Here is a 16,985-nt window from a genome sequence, read left to right as displayed (position 1 = left end):
AGATACATCTGTGGTTGTCTCTAGTTTTCAACCTTCTCACTCGATTTATAGCAATAAACACAATTCAGTTTCTTTAGTGTTAGCATATTTCACTCATACCAACTCAGAATCACGATCTTATAAACATCATTTTATCAGGTTGCACGCCATTTTTGCATGCCAACGGAATTGTTTGCTTTATGAGTTACTTATTTATTAGTAAAAAAACATAACCAAGTACTTTTTTATCTTTGCTCAAGCGTTCGCAAGCAAAAAGCGCGCTTTAATTGTTCCACAAATTTTCTCTCGCTGTTCCAAATGTTCTGTATTTATAAGTATGTATGTATGTTCGTAGATAGGCGCATATCTACCCAGATGTTTATGTGCTGATTATTTGTAACGAGCCATACCTATTGAATAAGTCAAATAGTAAACATCAACACTTACTTGACTCACACGCGCGTTCTCAACAACTTAGCACTTCAATCGTTTGTGGATGGGAGAAATTTCAACGCCGCTACGGCAAATGCGCACTCGCCAAATATTGTCGCCAAAACTTTATACCAGCACTCTGTGCATAAATATGTATGTATATACAAKTATACTTTATAAACGATTGTGTGCTTGTAAATTGGCGCTCCGCTAATTTAGTAAGCAAATTATAGTAAATACATTCATACGAGTACTTACTTATGTACATATGGCAACATGTTCATCTGCATATGTTTGGTATTGGTATAGTAGAATTACAACTGTCTTTGCATTCGAATTATCGATTAGGATTTGCCCAATTTGAACACACACATATACATATTTACTTCTGCATTAAGCATGTTGGATAGTTTCCATGTTTCCATTTATGAATAGCTAAACATACTACGGGGGACCATAGTTGTATGCAGCGTAAAAGGCGAGCTGTCAATTAAACTAACACACCCACACATATGGGTTTATTTCTAGGTACATAGTATACATACATATATATACATATGTTATTATGGTATGTTATTACCTATTTTTTTTGCCTGTATATCATTCCATGCTTGATATGTGGTTTAATGAAAAGTATGCTAAAATAATGGGGAATGTTTATTATCATTTGAAAGAACATTCTACGAAATTTATTTTTTGAAGATTATCTCTTTCAAATGTTGGCTGCAGCTAGGCCTCAGTTGGCGTGATGTTTTGCTTGAAGGCCTGATTCGAAGCGGGATTGTTTGCATACACTGCAGACTTTACATATCCCCACAGGAAAAAGTCGAACGGTGGGATATCACATGATCTTGGTGGCCAATCGACCGGCCCGAAACGTGAAATTATCTGCTCACCGAAGTGTTCTCTCAATAAATCCATTGATTGATGCGAACAATGATGCGATGTGTGGGAAGTGACGTCGTATTGTTGAAACCAAATGTCGCCGAAATCATGATCATTTATTTCAGATTTATCAAATAGTGCTTGTTACAATTTTAAATCACTACTGATTTGATCCCGAATTTTAAAAGTATGTTATCAAAATTAGTTAGGCGGTGGGTAGAAGTTGTTGAGGAGAGGAGCAACGTGCGTATTATCAGGAATTATATATCAACTTCAGTGTCATGTGTGTCTTACTACTTTAACGTTTTTGAAACGCAGGTGGCTGTCATTAAAGTAACGGTACATCTATTGTGCTTGAGTGCAGCCTTCTTCAGAGAAGTGACTGCCTATTCTGGTAGCTGGGCGACGACACTAGCCTTGTTCTCACTAAATATACATTCAAGACTAGTTAAATACTGTCTAAGCTTTTTTTGTACTTATAAATTATCCAGACAACATGTCAATATGTTTAGATCTCCACCCTCACTTTTAGTTAAATTGGCTTTTTAATGCTGATAATCCCGATAGTTGCTTTATCGAAGACCTGTATAATAAAGTTTTTGCCTTTGACTGACAGTTAAAACGCTATCATTTATTTACAGAAAAAAACTTTCACAAGTTCAAACATGTGGCTAGATTCAATGATCATAAAAAATCTTATCTACATATGTACATATACATAACCACTTTTCTAGCCTTTTATCACCCATCGCAGATTAGCAATTCAACACACTTGCGTTTATAACTTTTATAACATACTAATTTATATATGTATATGTATATGGTTTATTTATAAAATATTAAATGCTAGTATCATAATCTTCAGTGCTTCAGTCATAACAAGTCTGATTATTCACTTAGTTTCAAGCAGAATCTTTGGTTCCAGGAAATATAATATTAAGGCCCAAGTGGAATTTTTAAATAAATTAATTACCAGTAGTTAATGTTTATTAAATAGGAGTCCAAGTACAGTCCGAAATCTTATTTACATATAGTATATGTAGAGGTATAACCACGTAACCTATTTATCACACATCGCAAATAAAATATACATATGTACATATATACACCGCTCTAATCGATTATGACTTTATGACTTTCTACATAGTTTCCGAAACGTATATATATATACATTGTGACAATAAAGTGCCCAGAAATTGTAAATAAAACGCAAAATATTTAATTATTCATCAATATTTATTTTTCCACCTTCAMAGTAATCCCCACTAGAAATAATATGCTTACGCCAACGATTTTCCAGCCCTCGAAGTACTTTTCTTAAGCACTTTTTTCATTGGCTTTCAGTGAATTTTGTTTTATCTCTTCGATCGACAAAAAAACGGGTTCCATGGAGCAGTAATTTCAGTTTGAGGAATAACAAAAAAATCGCACGGCGCCAAATTTGGTGAATACGATTTTCGATCGCTGGTATTCATTGCGTTTTTGGATTGAAATTCCGTCACAATCGTGGCTTGTTGCTCATGGTGCATTATCATCGTGTAAGATCCATGAATTATTTTTCAACAATTCCGGCCATTTTCGACAAWTGTTCTCACGTAAACGCCTCAGTACGGCCAATTATAACTCCTTATTGACCGTCTGTTTCTCCGGAATAAACTCGTGATGCACCAAACCACGAATGTCGATAAAAAAACAATGAGCATCACCTTAAATTTTGGTATTTTTTTTTGTGATTTCGTCTCGTTTTTACCCTCCAGTCCGATGATTGTTGACTTGTTTGCATGTCAMACTCTTAAACCTATGTTTCATCGACAGTTATAATGCTCTCCATTATTGTGGGAACGRAATTYGTACGATCAAGCATGTCCAAAGAGAACAGTTTACGGTTTGTTTTTGAAAAAATTCAGCTTTATCGGGACAAGTCGATCAAGAACGCGTTTCATACTCAGAATACCCATCAAAATAATTCGAATGGACTCACGAGAGAGACGACTCACTTGTCTGACGAATTTAAAGCACCATGTCCTTCACTTTTTTAATATTTTCATCTGTTGAAAGGGTTGAAGATCTTCCAGGACGTGGCATGTCTTCAACGACATGTCGACCGTCTTTGAAGGCTTTGTACCATTCGTATTGTTTTTGATAAAACTGAATCACCGTAAACCTTTTCTATTAATAATAGCAAAAGTAATTACAAGCATTATATAATATATAATTAAATATGAGTCCAACTAAACATTACCAAAAAATTATTTTTCTAATACTTCAAACAAAGYGACAAAAATTAAAATCTCACCTTTTCAATACCTTATGGTATGACACAATGTYATTGGTAACATTTGAGATATACGACTGCAACGAAATCTATTGACAAAATGCGAAAAGACTTTTTCGACTACCCCATATTTAAMAAGTTCGTTTTTTAATGAAAAAGTTGCCGACTTATCCACCAGCCCTGCTGATATCAATGCTTGCCTGCACATAAAATCAGCTACCGCTAGGTAAAATGCATTAATTCGAAAATGAATTTAATATATTCTATGGTGCGTTGCACATAATAAAACAACAATGAATAATTAACGCAATGATCGCGTCTTAACTGTGTTGTATCGTATAAATATGAAATATAATCTGTGCACCACATAAAACTGCATCAATCATTAAACGCTTGTATGTATGTATGTATGGTATGTATGTCTGTAAGCCTCTGCTTGTTTTCAGCTACGTTGGGAAACAAGATGGGCGTAGCTTGGGAAGCGGAGATCGATAAGAAACGACAAAAACACCAAGAACCCAAACTGTTGAACGCGGTGCTGCGCGTGTTTGGTGCGCGCTACGCGTTGCTGGGCTTAATATTATTCCTGCTAGAAATCGGGTTGCGGTGAGTAACATTTCCTGTACAAGTCAGCTGATTATTAGTTAACCATTGATAAATAAGCACTATCCTCATACAGATACCTATATATACACACACACCATACATCCGCCAGCACAAGCTAAACCTGAACCAATTAACTATTTGTATATATGTATGTAATTCTATATTTTTTCAGTGTTACACAGCCACTGTTTCTTGGTGGCCTTGTTAATTACTATGCCAATCCGGCTAACGGCGAGAGCCTCAACACAGGCGTTCTCTACACCCTGGGTGTGATAATGTGCAGCGCACTGAATGTGCTATTCATGCATCCGTACATGTTGGCCGTGCTGCATACGGGCATGAAGGTGCGCGTTGCCTTGTGCAGCGTGATTTATCGAAAGGCGCTGCGCTTGAGCAAGACGGCGCTTGGCAGCACCACAACCGGCCAGGTAGTGAATCTGTTATCAAACGATGTGGGCCGTCTGGATACGTCACTCATACAGATGCATTATTTATGGCTGGGACCGGTGGAGATAATAGTAATAACATTGCTTATGTACCGAGAGGTGGGTACCTATGATAAAATAGCGAATTTATGAAGCGACCGAATGTCGCTAACAAAAGTGAAAAGTGAATTGACGATGACGTGCCAATAACAGCGCACATGTCCTTGGACTCATCTCAATTTTTATGTGTACTTATTTTATTTTTTTTTTAATATTACATTTTTATTCAATTTTAGATTGGCGTCTCCTCGCTGTTTGGCGTTGCTTTTATGTTGCTCTTCCTGCCACTGCAGGCATATCTTGGCAAGAGGACGTCAGTGTTGCGCCTGCGTACAGCTTTGTGTACCGATGAGCGTGTACGTATGATGAACGAAATCATATCGGGCATACAGGTGATCAAGATGTATGCATGGGAGAAGCCCTTCGGTAAGATGGTACAAAATGCGCGTCGCAAAGAAATGAAATCCATACGTAACGTCAACTACATACGTGGTATTTTGCAATCGTTCATCATGTTCATGACACGTGTGTCCGTCTTTGCCAGTTTGGTGGGTTATGTGCTGCTCGGTCAGTTCTTGACCGCGGAGAAGGCTTTCGTCATCACGGCCTACTATAATATATTGCGCAACACAATGACTGTCTTCTTCCCCTTGGCCATTTCACAATTCGCCGAGACATTGGTTTCAATAAAACGTATAGAAAAGTATTTGCTGTATGATGAGACCAAAGTGAAGGATCGCTCCGATGATAACGAACATGAACACAAAACAATAAAGCAAACGTATATCATCGAAGAGAATGAAAAAACGCTGACACTAAATAATGGTCTGAAGCCGATACAAACGAATCCAGAGGAGAAACGAGTTATACCGGGCATTGAGATACATAAATTGAAGGCGAAATGGGATCGCTCTATGTCGGAATATACATTGAACAATATCGAACTGAAGGTGAAACCACGTACGCTGGTGGCTGTTATTGGGCCAGTGGGCTCTGGCAAATCAAGGTGAGTGCGCGTTACTATGTGATGTGCTGTTAATGTTTGCGGGCTTTCTGGCGCGASCGCGTCCGGAATTTTTTCTTATTTATATTTTCTCATTTTCAGTTTAATACAAGCCATACTTGGCGAACTACCCGCCGAATCAGGTTCCATCAGCGTTCAAGGCACCTTTTCGTACGCCTCTCAGGAACCTTGGTTATTCACCGGTACCGTCCGTCAGAATATACTTTTTGGTTTACCAATGGACAAGAACCGYTATCGCACGGTGATAAAGAAGTGCGCGCTGGAACGCGATTTCGAGCTGCTACCTTTTGGCGACAAAACTATAGTGGGTGAACGCGGCACATCGCTTTCAGGCGGTCAAAAGGCACGTATCAGCTTAGCGCGCGCCGTATATCGCAAAGCCGACGTTTAYCTGTTRGAYGAYCCAYTAAGYGCGGTGGACACGCATGTCGGTCGACATCTCTTCGATCAATGTATGCGCGGTTTCCTGCGGGAAGACATAGTCATTTTGGTTACACATCAGCTGCAATTTCTGGAACAGGCCGATATTATTGTTATAATGGATAAGGGTAAACTGAGTGCAGTAGGTACTTATGAGTCGATGCGTAGAAGTGGTCTGGACTTTGCTAAATTGTTGGTGGCGCCCGATTTAAGTGCCGATGCGGATGGTGCTGCTGGCGACGCTGAAAAGAAGAGTMTGTCACGTCAGAATAGCAGACAACGCCAGAACAGTATTTCGTCMATGAGCTCCATAGCTGAGTCAGCTGCAGGTGAAGCGCCTACGCAGGTGCAGGAGAACCGTGAGGAGGGTAAAATCGGTTGGTCACTGTACACAAGGTACTTCACCGCAAGTGGCGGTTACTTACTCTTCACAATAACTATGTTCTTTTGCGTGGCTGCGCAGGTTCTGGGATCTGGCAGTGACTACTTCTTATCTTACTGGTGAGTTCAACTTGCAAGTTGTAATATTAAAGAGAAACATTAATAGTGATTTCTCTTTGCTTGCAGGGTAAACAAAAATGAGGGTAGCACAGAAACAGAATCYAAAAATTTTGGTGCTCGCATAATCGGTCGTCTCTACGGTCGCGATGTACGCATTAATAATGAAACGGATCCCACTGACATTTACATATTCTCSGCCATTATTTTGGCGACTATTATTTTCTCACTAAGTCGCAGTTTGCTTTTCTTCACAATGGCGAAACGCTCTTCGATTGCTTTACACAATGCCATGTTCCGCGGTCTCACACGCGCCTCCATGTACTTCTTTCACACAAATCCATCAGGCCGTATATTGAATAGATTCTCAAAGGATTTGGGTCAGGTGGATGAAATTCTACCATCGGTGCTGATGGATGTTCTACAAATTTTTTTGGGCTGCGCGGGCATTGTGGTTGTAATAACGGTTGTGAATTTGTGGAACTTGCTAATCACAGTTGTGCTTTGCATAATATTCTATTTTCTACGTGCATTTTATTTGAATACCTCAAGGGAYGTGAAACGTCTGGAAGCAGTCAGTAAGTTGATTAGAAAATATATCGAATTTAATATATATGATATTATAATTCATTTTACTYATTCCTTCCACTTCATATAGCACGTTCACCAATTTACTCCCACTTGGGCGCCTCACTGAGTGGCCTATCTACAATACGCGCCTTCGGTGCTCAAAAAACCTTAATAAACGAATTTGATAATTATCAGGATATGCACAGTTCCGGTTATTACATGTCTTTGACMACAGCTCGTGCTTTTGGCTACTGGCTCGACTGTTTCTGTGTCGTCTACATAGCTGTCACAGCACTGAGTTTTTTCGTATTCCCACCGAAGAACAGCGGAGATGTGGGCTTGGCCATAACGCAAGCTATGGGCTTGACCGGCATGGTACAGTGGGGCATGCGTCAGTCAGCTGAGTTGGAGAACAATATGACGTGTGTTGAGCGTGTAGTYGAATACGATCAAATCGAACCAGAAGGCGAACTGGAGAGTAGACCTGGTAAGAAACCACCGAAGACATGGCCKGAAGATGGTAAAATTAAATTTGATAAGCTCAGCTTGCGTTAYTTCCCTGATCCAAAGTCGGAACGTGTGTTGAAATCTCTAAATCTTGAAATACAATCCTGCGAAAAGGTTGGCATTGTGGGCCGCACGGGCGCCGGCAAATCATCGCTCATCAATGCGCTGTTCCGCTTGTCATACAATGATGGTTCGATAATAATCGACACCAGAGATACCAATGATTTGGGTTTGCATGACTTGCGTAGTAAAATCTCCATAATACCACAAGAGCCGGTGCTCTTCTCGGGCACAATGCGTTACAATCTCGATCCATTTGAAGAATACTCTGACGCCAAGTTGTGGGAGGCGCTCGATGAAGTAAGACAAAACTTATGAAGTACATACCATACTTGGGTTTTTATAATCGGTTAATATATATATTTTTAGGTTAAATTGAAAGGCGTCGTATCGGAGTTGCCAAGTGGCTTGCAGAGTAAAATCTCCGAGGGTGGTGGTAATTTCAGTGTCGGTCAACGACAGTTGGTATGCCTAGCACGTGCTATACTGCGTGAAAATAAAATTCTCGTGCTGGACGAGGCAACGGCAAATGTGGATCCACAGACTGATGCACTCATACAATTGACAATAAGAAGTAAATTCAAAYATTGYACGGTTCTCACAATTGCGCATCGTTTGCACACGGTCATGGACTCGGATAAGGTGCTGGTCATGGATGCTGGACGCGCGGTGGAGTTCGGTTCACCATTTGAATTGCTGACTGAAAGCAAAACAAAGATATTCTACGGCATGGTAAAGCAGGCGGGTAACAGCACTTTCGACAATCTGCTGACTGTGGCACAAAAGGTAAGCTTTAGGTTTATTTATATTAGCAAACTATCGCTTAGATTAGAAACACGCACATTACTATGTAGTTTAAGTTTGCTACAATGTTTGTAACAGCGTGCTGAGTCGAATTTGTCTTGGTCCCCTGTCTGTCCTTTTACTCTACACCAGTCCGGAGCAGTATGGAAGCTCAATTGGTAGTAGTTTCGGCTACGAAGTCGGACCGGAGACTTAATTCTGGTACCATGGGGAGCAGTAGCCCTTGGAGTAACTCCAACATGCTCATGCGGACTGGCCCCTCGGGGAGTAYCGTGGTGGTTGTGGTTTATACCCAAATGCGGGTAGAATTGGCATTTTGTCATTTCGATGTGGAGTTGCATTGCAACCGGGTGCCGGACCCATAGTACGAACCCTACCAAGATGGTTAGTGTGTSCATTCCACACTGCCAATTGGCAACTGGCATTTTCAGGGCGCTGATCAACGCTTTGATTTGATCCGTTGTACTTTTGAGTACCGTGGAGTAAGGCTGTCGTTAGCTGGTACCCACCTAAAACTTTCCGGTTGTTGTCTGTCTGTTTATCTGTCTGTCTTAAGTTTCTAAGATTTCGCTCTGAAAKTTTGCACACGTTTTCTTCTCAAGGAGCTACTTATTTGTTGGAGCCACCAGCATAGCAGTTGTCGCTTAACTATGTCAATGTCGTCGTATAACTCATACAGTTCATCGTTCCATCGAATCCGATATTCGCTGTTGCCAATATGCAAGGGATTAAAAATCTTCYGCAGAACCTTTTTTCTACCTTTGGGTAGCCAAAAACATCCGTTTGAAGATGAAAGCCAGGTTTGGGACCTGTCACGTAAAAAACACACCCAATGAAAAGAAGAAAGAGTTGAGACCGAAAAAATTTGGCATATAGCTACCATATTAACAGTGAAATCTGTGAAGGGTATTACTGAAGTTTTCGTTTTTGCTGTTTGTTTTTTTCAGCAAAATGTAAATAATATCGTAATGAGTAATAMTGACAATAAATTCTGAAATATGCTATAATTTACTAAAATTAAGTAAAAGCTCTCAACTATCACGCACACAATTTCTATTCTTTTACAGGCGCATGAGGAGAATTTGCGCGCGAAAAAGGATTCTTGACATTTCTCCGTACCGAAAGTATTCAAAGAATATTTGCTTAAGTTTCTAGAGCCGATATCAAATCATCCTGCAAATGTGCGTATACAAAAAACTCTCACCGATGCGACGCATCACAAATTTCTCGGATAGCAGGAACCGAACAATGGCGGTGGAAATGGGAGCGAAACACGTAGATTATCATATCGAGGCTTATTTTTATACAGTACTTAATACAAATAACTAAATTAGTATGGTAAATAATTGTTTAGCAAAATAATCAAGGCGCTTGTCTGCGTGTCTATAGTAACTGTGTGCGTTGAACGTGGCAAAATGTAACATATACACCTACATATCTAAACGAATGCTAATTTTATGTGCCATAYGCGGCATGGAAATGTGAAAATTGACCTGAAATTTGCAAATTCTACATATCCACAAACAAAAGTGAGAAATTAAAATAAAATTTATGGTAATTCTAATTGCTTTAGTAAAGATAATCACGATTGAAAAGAAATTAAATCAAAAACACTATGCAAACTGAGACAATAAAGAAGCATACAACAACAAATAGCGAACTACACACGCTATGGTTGGGCGCGTGCAATAATGAGTTTATAGCTCAGGTCGAAACGCTGTAAGACAGCTTTACTATTAACATATAAACAACTACATAAATACATACAGCAGCTAACTTTGCGGCATAATTATGTATATTGTAAAAGAATTTAATTGAGCAATTTTGCTTTTTTTCTAATCGTAACAAATTGTTTAGCTTGGCTGACAGAAAAAAAAATTAATACGCATAAAAACTAACTTACATATATGTATGTTTGTTTATAGATATACTACACATACACACACATTTTGTATGCGCCTCTCTTTACGATAGAATTATAGAAGCTCTTTTTTCCACTTAATGAAGTAGTGACTTGTGATGAATTAAAATTTTGTTTTGTGCATTGTAAACGCTTATGCGCGTGCATAGTTATTTGAAGCGAAAAACAGCTTCAAAGCCAACATATATCGTATGTGTTCCAATTGTGAAACTCGTTGACAATATTAGGGCATAAACTTTGTGGTTTTAAATGTTTTTTACCAGTAGTAGACAGAAGCTTTATTTTAACAACACAGCAAACGTAGAACATTTTGTGTCATCTAAGAGTTTAAGAAACATGTGTATTGAACAAAAATCCACACAAATATATGTTTGTTCATATAGAATTTTTATGAAATCATAGCATCAGAAATGTTTTTGTATGTAATATAACGCATATACATATAGTACAAAAATAATAAATACATTGTTTTATATAATGTTGTATTTTAGATTTATTACTGTTAAAGAGATTGTAATGTGTGCGCAGCCGCAAATCAATGAAAATTATGTAGTTTTGAGTATGCATTTAAAATTCATACATACATAGCTTTAGTAATAATTTACAACTATTAACGACATTGATTCTTCCAGTAAACACTGATTATATCAGTACTAGTTATAAACGTTAGATATACRTAGRTACATAAATATATAATGCTATAATAAATTTACTTAATTTAAATTGCAAATGAAATTATATGTATGTAGTGATAASAAAGAATTAAATAAAAAATAATAATCTCAAAGAATCTAAAAAAAAAACATTAATTAAATGTAATTTACGCTGTGCACCCATACTAATGTGCGCGATGCCAAATTTAGAGCGTTAAATAAATAAATAAATTAGAAGTAATAATTAATAACACTAAAACAATTTATTTAAAGAACTTTGCCATAAATAAATTATTTATTCGAAAATCTTAACAATTAATGCCAAAACGATATGCAATATCCATATGTAATTAATTATCTTTGTTTTTGTGCTCACGCAAATTTCTCATCGCTCACAATTGCATGGATAGTTAAGTAAATATACATTTTTTGTTTTTATACTAGCGTATATGCAACAAACGACAATAAATGAATGATATCAATCAACAATACATAGCCTTAAAAGATTAGCGACAGCCAAGCCACGATAAGGCAAAAGCCACCACATGTTGCCACCGGTATGTAAGTTCGGTCGCCAGTCAAAGCGCGATGGTAGAGTACACTGCTAAACAGTATAGTGCCCACGGTCATCAAGGAGCCGGTCTGCAATGAATGACAATTATTACAAAAATTTKAATGGCATTATGAAACCACAAATGAAAGGACAATAAGACAAGTTCCTTGTTAAATGGWAATTASATGKWTATGTAAARGCAAAATAAATATAYRTAMRTATATACAATATGTAATGATTTAAGCAACACTAATTAATGCAGATGTGCGAAAAATATAAAAAGAAAACTTTCTTGAAAATGTCATTTTGGCATTACTAAATTGTTTCTACAAATATAAGCTTAAATAACACACGKACACGTGTATATTAATGACGTCGTGTTGATAGCAGTTAAAGAGCTACTAATGAAGTACTATACATTCAATTTTTCTATGTAAAAGAAAACGCAAATTGACAATAATGATATTTACCCCCTTACATATTGTTTATTTTTTTTTTTTTTTGTAACGGGGTTAGATCTCCGAAAAAAACAGTCCTTGGCTGTATAAAATTCGGGTCAATTCCGTTGTGGAAATGCTTTGGATGGAAGTGCTTTAATTCGAAATTTACGGAATTAAAACAAAATTCAGATAATTAATAATTATTTCATTGGAGCTAAATGATAAGCAAGTTTTCTGCTATTTTTAACGTCACAGTACTTGAATTTTGTAAAAACAATTTTGGTTTATTGTTGAAAATATTCAAAAAGCACAAAATTTCAGTTAAAATCCATTAAAATGTGCTACCCCTCAGTAAATTAACACTACATAAGTTATGCAATGAAATTCACATTGTCCAAAATATGTATTTATAACCTTATTATGGTTTTCAACTTCATAGCTTTTTTTTTAGCCTTTGAAAAAATGTTTAGCTCTTGCAATTATTCAAAAAGCTCAAAACATYGTACTGAAGTTCCGTAAGATGTGTTTCCATACAACAAATCAACCTTACATAAGATATCTAATCAGATCCGCATAATCCCAAGCGTGAAAATAGTAAATAAAATTAAAAATAAAAAAACTATCAAAATTGAAAAAACACAATTTTTGTACAGAATTTTCTTCAATATTAAGTTGAATTATATTGAGTAACTTCTCTAAATTAGTTATGTTTCAAATTTATTTTTTGAGTTCATTAAAGGAAATGACTTAAAAATCAAAACATAATATGCATATAAAATGCTTATTTTAACAAATGCATTTATTTGAATATAGATATGGGCTTGAACCCAAATAAAATTCTAAATATACAAAAAAACTAACTTGGGCACTCAGAGAAACAGTCTCATAGCGAAGACTAACTCCAGCGGGTGTCGTACAAAAATAAGTTCAAGCAGCAAAATACATATTGTATTTAAAACAATATATATATATATATATATATGTATATGACAACACTTAGGCAACTCTTGTATCCAATAAATAAAATAATCATATTTATATTTATTTATTAAGTAGTAGCAGTAAGTGTAAAAATCAGCTGATTGTTGGCAAATATAGCTTTGCACCTGCAAAAACTTTAGTGGTTGTTAACAAACTTACATACACACACACATATTAACTTATTAMAGTAATTTAATTAGGTTGCTCTTTATTGTGCTTGTAGGTAATTATAGGTAATACTGCTTGAAACAGGTTATGTTATAAATACAACAAAAAATAATAATTTTTTATTATTACGAAAAATGGTTAATAAACACAACTAATACAAATATTTATTCATAAGAATGAAAAAAAATAAGAAAAAACGAACTTTAGAAGAATTAAGTCAATTACTAGATCATACTTTATGCTAGATAACAACAAAAAAAAAATATATATATATATTTTGTATGGATTACTGAAAGTTATGTGATTATAGAAATTCACCAACACCTTAAGCTTTAGACTCAACTGTGTTTTAATATCAAATCCACAAATCATTATAGAGAAGAGCTTGCTTTTAATTCATATACTTATACATATAATATATGCTCTTACGGATTCAAGAACTACAGTGCTGCTTGAAATAAAAACATTAAAAGCAACACTGAAATACTTTAAACCCCAGCATGATTATAAGTTTTAAAGATTTTAGACTTCGGCAGTTTCAACATCATTTATTTTAGTAGGTTGTTTCGAAAAAATTCAAGGTGATTTACCAAAATAGTTTATAAGAAATCAATTGTATATTAAATTCATAAAATAACCTAATAAACAATCAGCAGTAAAATTCAAAAGTAATAGACAAAAAAATTTTTTAACATATTGTTCACCTGAAAATAAATTATTGTTGCCAGCAATAATTACTTCCGGAAAGTTGTATATTGATAATCACTTTCCACACACTCTGAGTAACGCAAGTTGTTAAGAAAATCCGTTCAAAAAAACTTTAAAGAGTATACTAACTCACAGAAAAATTTACAAGCTAGCGCCTATAAATATTCATAATTTTTGTACGTAATAAATACGAGCGCGGCACTATGTGCTATGTAAAACCATAAAAACCCTAAGCACTAAAACAAAATGACAAAAACCGCCTCTTGCAACTGATGTGTTAAACTTACAAAACTTTTATTTCTAAATTCTTTTTAAAATCGCTTAATATTTGAATGGTACATTTGTTTATAATTGAAATTTCAGCTGCAAGTGGTGAAAAATTTGTTTCCACAAATTAAATATAAACATGAACTCAAGCTTTAATACGAACTTATGGCGAAATGCTCAAATAGTATAAATGTGCAGTGTTACAGAAAATAATACGTAGCACAACAATACATTGAATTTATGCAAAAATAATGAAATATTAAATATATTACAACAACAAGAGGAAATATAAATAAAAGTGTTTAATTTAAAAGCATGTTCTTCCGCACTTTTTAAATAAACGTGTTTGGAAAAAATTGAATACTTTGCAACGTTTACATGTATAACTTTTATAAATCTAAAGTAATCACATAGAAAATTGCTGGAAATAAAGTGTTTTTAAGAGACAATAAAATATAATATTTACATATAAATGCAGTCTTTGTGAACAGTGGTGTGGGTATGTTTTTAAATTCGGCTAAATTTTGATTAAGGAGAAGTAAAGGTTTTGAAATGTCCTAAATAAATGCATCATATCTCAAAAAGATTGACGGAAAATCGATTAAGTCGATTGGAGCAATATTGGCGAAGTTATGAGGATTTTTATACTTATTTTATGCCCGTTTTCATAAGTTTTAAAACTTTAAAGTGTTCCCCCACAACGTCTTTTTTTTCCGAAAAAAATACATATTTTCTTTAAAATGTTTGGGCAAAAAGCGATTATCTAACSATAAATTTGGTTTTTTCTTGTTGCAGATGATCTGGCAATGAGTTATGAGGCTCCCCGCAATTCAACTTTTTCCGACACGCTCTAGAGTAGTAATTGACATTGCCGTATTTTTTATATTTCGCAATGAAAAACAGAATTTTCTTTAAGTGTCAATAAAAATAGATTTTAGTTGTTCTTAGTATGAGTAAAAGTTAGTTTTGTTAGYTTTACAAAATTTCTACTTAGTAGTAGTAGATCCATCCATTTACACACATATTACAATAATAAAACTAAAAGCCAACAAAATAATGCAAAAGTTGTCAATCTAAGAAACTTGATGATTATTGAAACAGTATGATGAACTTACCAATAACGGTTTGCGCACCAGCGGCATCGCTAAAAGTGCAAATGAATGAAGAAAATGGAAACGATTCGCTGTTTCAAAAACCGTCTTAGCCTCTATTTTATCTTCAGAATTGGGAAATTTTGCAAAAATATGTTTGCCATAGGCACCCATTATCACAGCACTTGCACCAAATAAACCTGCTAGACGTACGAAGTTGTATTGCCTGCCAGCTAACTCCCACAATGGTAAGCGCACAGGTGGCGGTGGAGGCGCAGATAAAGTTGCCTTGGGTGCCGGCAATTTACGTGGCAAAAGCGCTTCCTAAGCATTGAAATGGTAAATAGTAAAGAGGGGGGAAAAACAATGTCTTGTAAAACTTACTGTGCTTTTAATCACACCCGCCGCAGTTGATAATAGCGCTTGGCTAATTGGATTGCCAAAAATTAGATAACCAACCGAATCTCCTAATGAAGACATTTTCAGCTAGGATTTTGCACCTTTTGCTTACAATGTTGGCAAACTTTGAAGTAAATAACTAATTGATAAACCGCTGTTACCGCGGTCTGTTATTGCGAAAATTCAATACACTTTTTATACGGTATGCAAAGGAACAAGACACTGGGTGTTTATGAAGATTTATTATTTTTGTAAAACATTATTATTATTAAAGTATAAAAGTAACATAATTTATATTTGTAAAACCAAAAAATTTATATGTAAATATTAACCAGCAACGTTCTTGTATGGTATGGAACGAATATAACACCAATATATATAATATGAAAGTCGTAATTTCAATGCAATTACTCGGACTTACCGTTAAGGGGAAATCATGCAGCATTTCCATGAAGCTCAATCTTGGAGGTTATACAAAAATAAACTAATTGGAACTCTCATTATCTTTAAGCATGTAAAGTTAAGACCAAATTCGGTCTATTTGTGGAAACATAATTTATAAATATATATATATATATTGATGTTGTACATATTRTATGTGTAGTTGTTTTTTCAAATACACTAAGGAGCGGAAAGCTGTGCATACACATGTTTTCAATTCCGGTTCTAATAGCATTTCAATTCCATAGTGTTCTGCAACACATTGATGATAAGTAAAATCAGCTGTTTGWTTTTCTTCATATTCGCCTGGTGTTTTGTTTACGGTTAAGTTATCAATAATACTGAGTGTTTCGTAGTGCGTTAAATAATTAAGTTATTTAATGGTTGCAAAATATACAAATTAGAAGTAAGTAGCACGTGTAGTTCCAAATGAAAGCAAGTTTTCAATTTRTATGCATGTACTTACATATGTAYATACATACATATATGAAGCATATTTTTTCCGGAGTAAATTGCATAAACAAAACTGCTATTTGGACTTCACATACATATGCATATGCACATATGTACGAGTATATGTATGCATGTAAAAGAGTTTCATAAATTAAAATTAATTAGTTATAGGTAAACAACAAATTGATGTACGATAATATCAAATCAGTATGTGGCGCATGTTTTATCAAAGAATTTAGTGTACAGCTGATATGACTTGTGCTATCTTTTCATAGATATTGTATGTAATTCTTAATTGATGTAAATTATATTTTTGTATGGATATTAGATTAAATAAATTGGTTTCGAGTTGGAACAAAATTGTT

General features: G+C 35.3%; 2 protein-coding genes across 2 annotated transcripts in view; one reads left to right on the top strand and one right to left on the bottom strand.

The window, feature by feature from the left end:
- LOC108976375 (probable multidrug resistance-associated protein lethal(2)03659) overlaps positions 1-10,109 on the top strand; it is a 16,462-nt gene extending 6,353 nt beyond the window's left edge. Inside the window, 8 exon segments of the mRNA XM_018945430.1 lie at positions 4,018-4,177; positions 4,350-4,722; positions 4,899-5,668; positions 5,768-6,607; positions 6,674-7,182; positions 7,263-8,041; positions 8,111-8,527; positions 9,613-10,109. Coding sequence (XP_018800975.1) covers positions 4,018-4,177; positions 4,350-4,722; positions 4,899-5,668; positions 5,768-6,607; positions 6,674-7,182; positions 7,263-8,041; positions 8,111-8,527; positions 9,613-9,780 — 4,016 coding nt within the window. The 3' untranslated portion in view covers positions 9,781-10,109.
- A 1,105-nt stretch (positions 10,110-11,214) lies between these two features.
- On the bottom strand, positions 11,215-15,902 carry LOC108976376 (transmembrane protein 256 homolog). The gene is made up of 3 exons (XM_018945431.1): positions 15,712-15,902; positions 15,352-15,651; positions 11,215-11,761 (listed from the first exon to the last, which is right to left on the bottom strand). The coding sequence occupies exons 1-3, from the start codon at positions 15,805-15,807 to the stop codon at positions 11,618-11,620; spliced, it is 540 nt and encodes a 179-aa protein (XP_018800976.1). The 5' UTR covers positions 15,808-15,902; the 3' UTR covers positions 11,215-11,617.
- Positions 15,903-16,985: the final 1,083 nt, after the last annotated feature.

The sequence above is a fragment of the Bactrocera latifrons genome, unplaced genomic scaffold, assembly GCF_001853355.1.
Source record: "Bactrocera latifrons isolate USDA-ARS-PBARC rearing strain unplaced genomic scaffold, ASM185335v1 scaffold_758, whole genome shotgun sequence".
Taxonomy (NCBI): Eukaryota; Metazoa; Arthropoda; class Insecta; order Diptera; family Tephritidae; genus Bactrocera; species Bactrocera latifrons.
The sequence above is the reverse complement of the archived record's forward strand: the minus strand, read 5'-3'. Positions and strand labels throughout refer to the sequence as shown.

What these genes read in the sequence shown, in the direction of transcription:
- LOC108976376 (XM_018945431.1), bottom strand. Translation starts at nt 15,807, where the DNA reads ATGTCTTCATTAGGAGATTCGGTTGGTTATCTAATTTTTGGCAATCCA. An exon ending in CGGGTGTGATTAAAAGCACA is followed by an intron (nt 15,652 to 15,711) that starts GTAAGTTTTACA and finishes TTCAATGCTTAG; the next exon opens with GAAGCGCTTTTGCCACGTAA. An exon ending in TGGTGCGCAAACCGTTATTG is followed by an intron (nt 11,762 to 15,351) that starts GTAAGTTCATCA and finishes CATTCATTGCAG; the next exon opens with ACCGGCTCCTTGATGACCGT.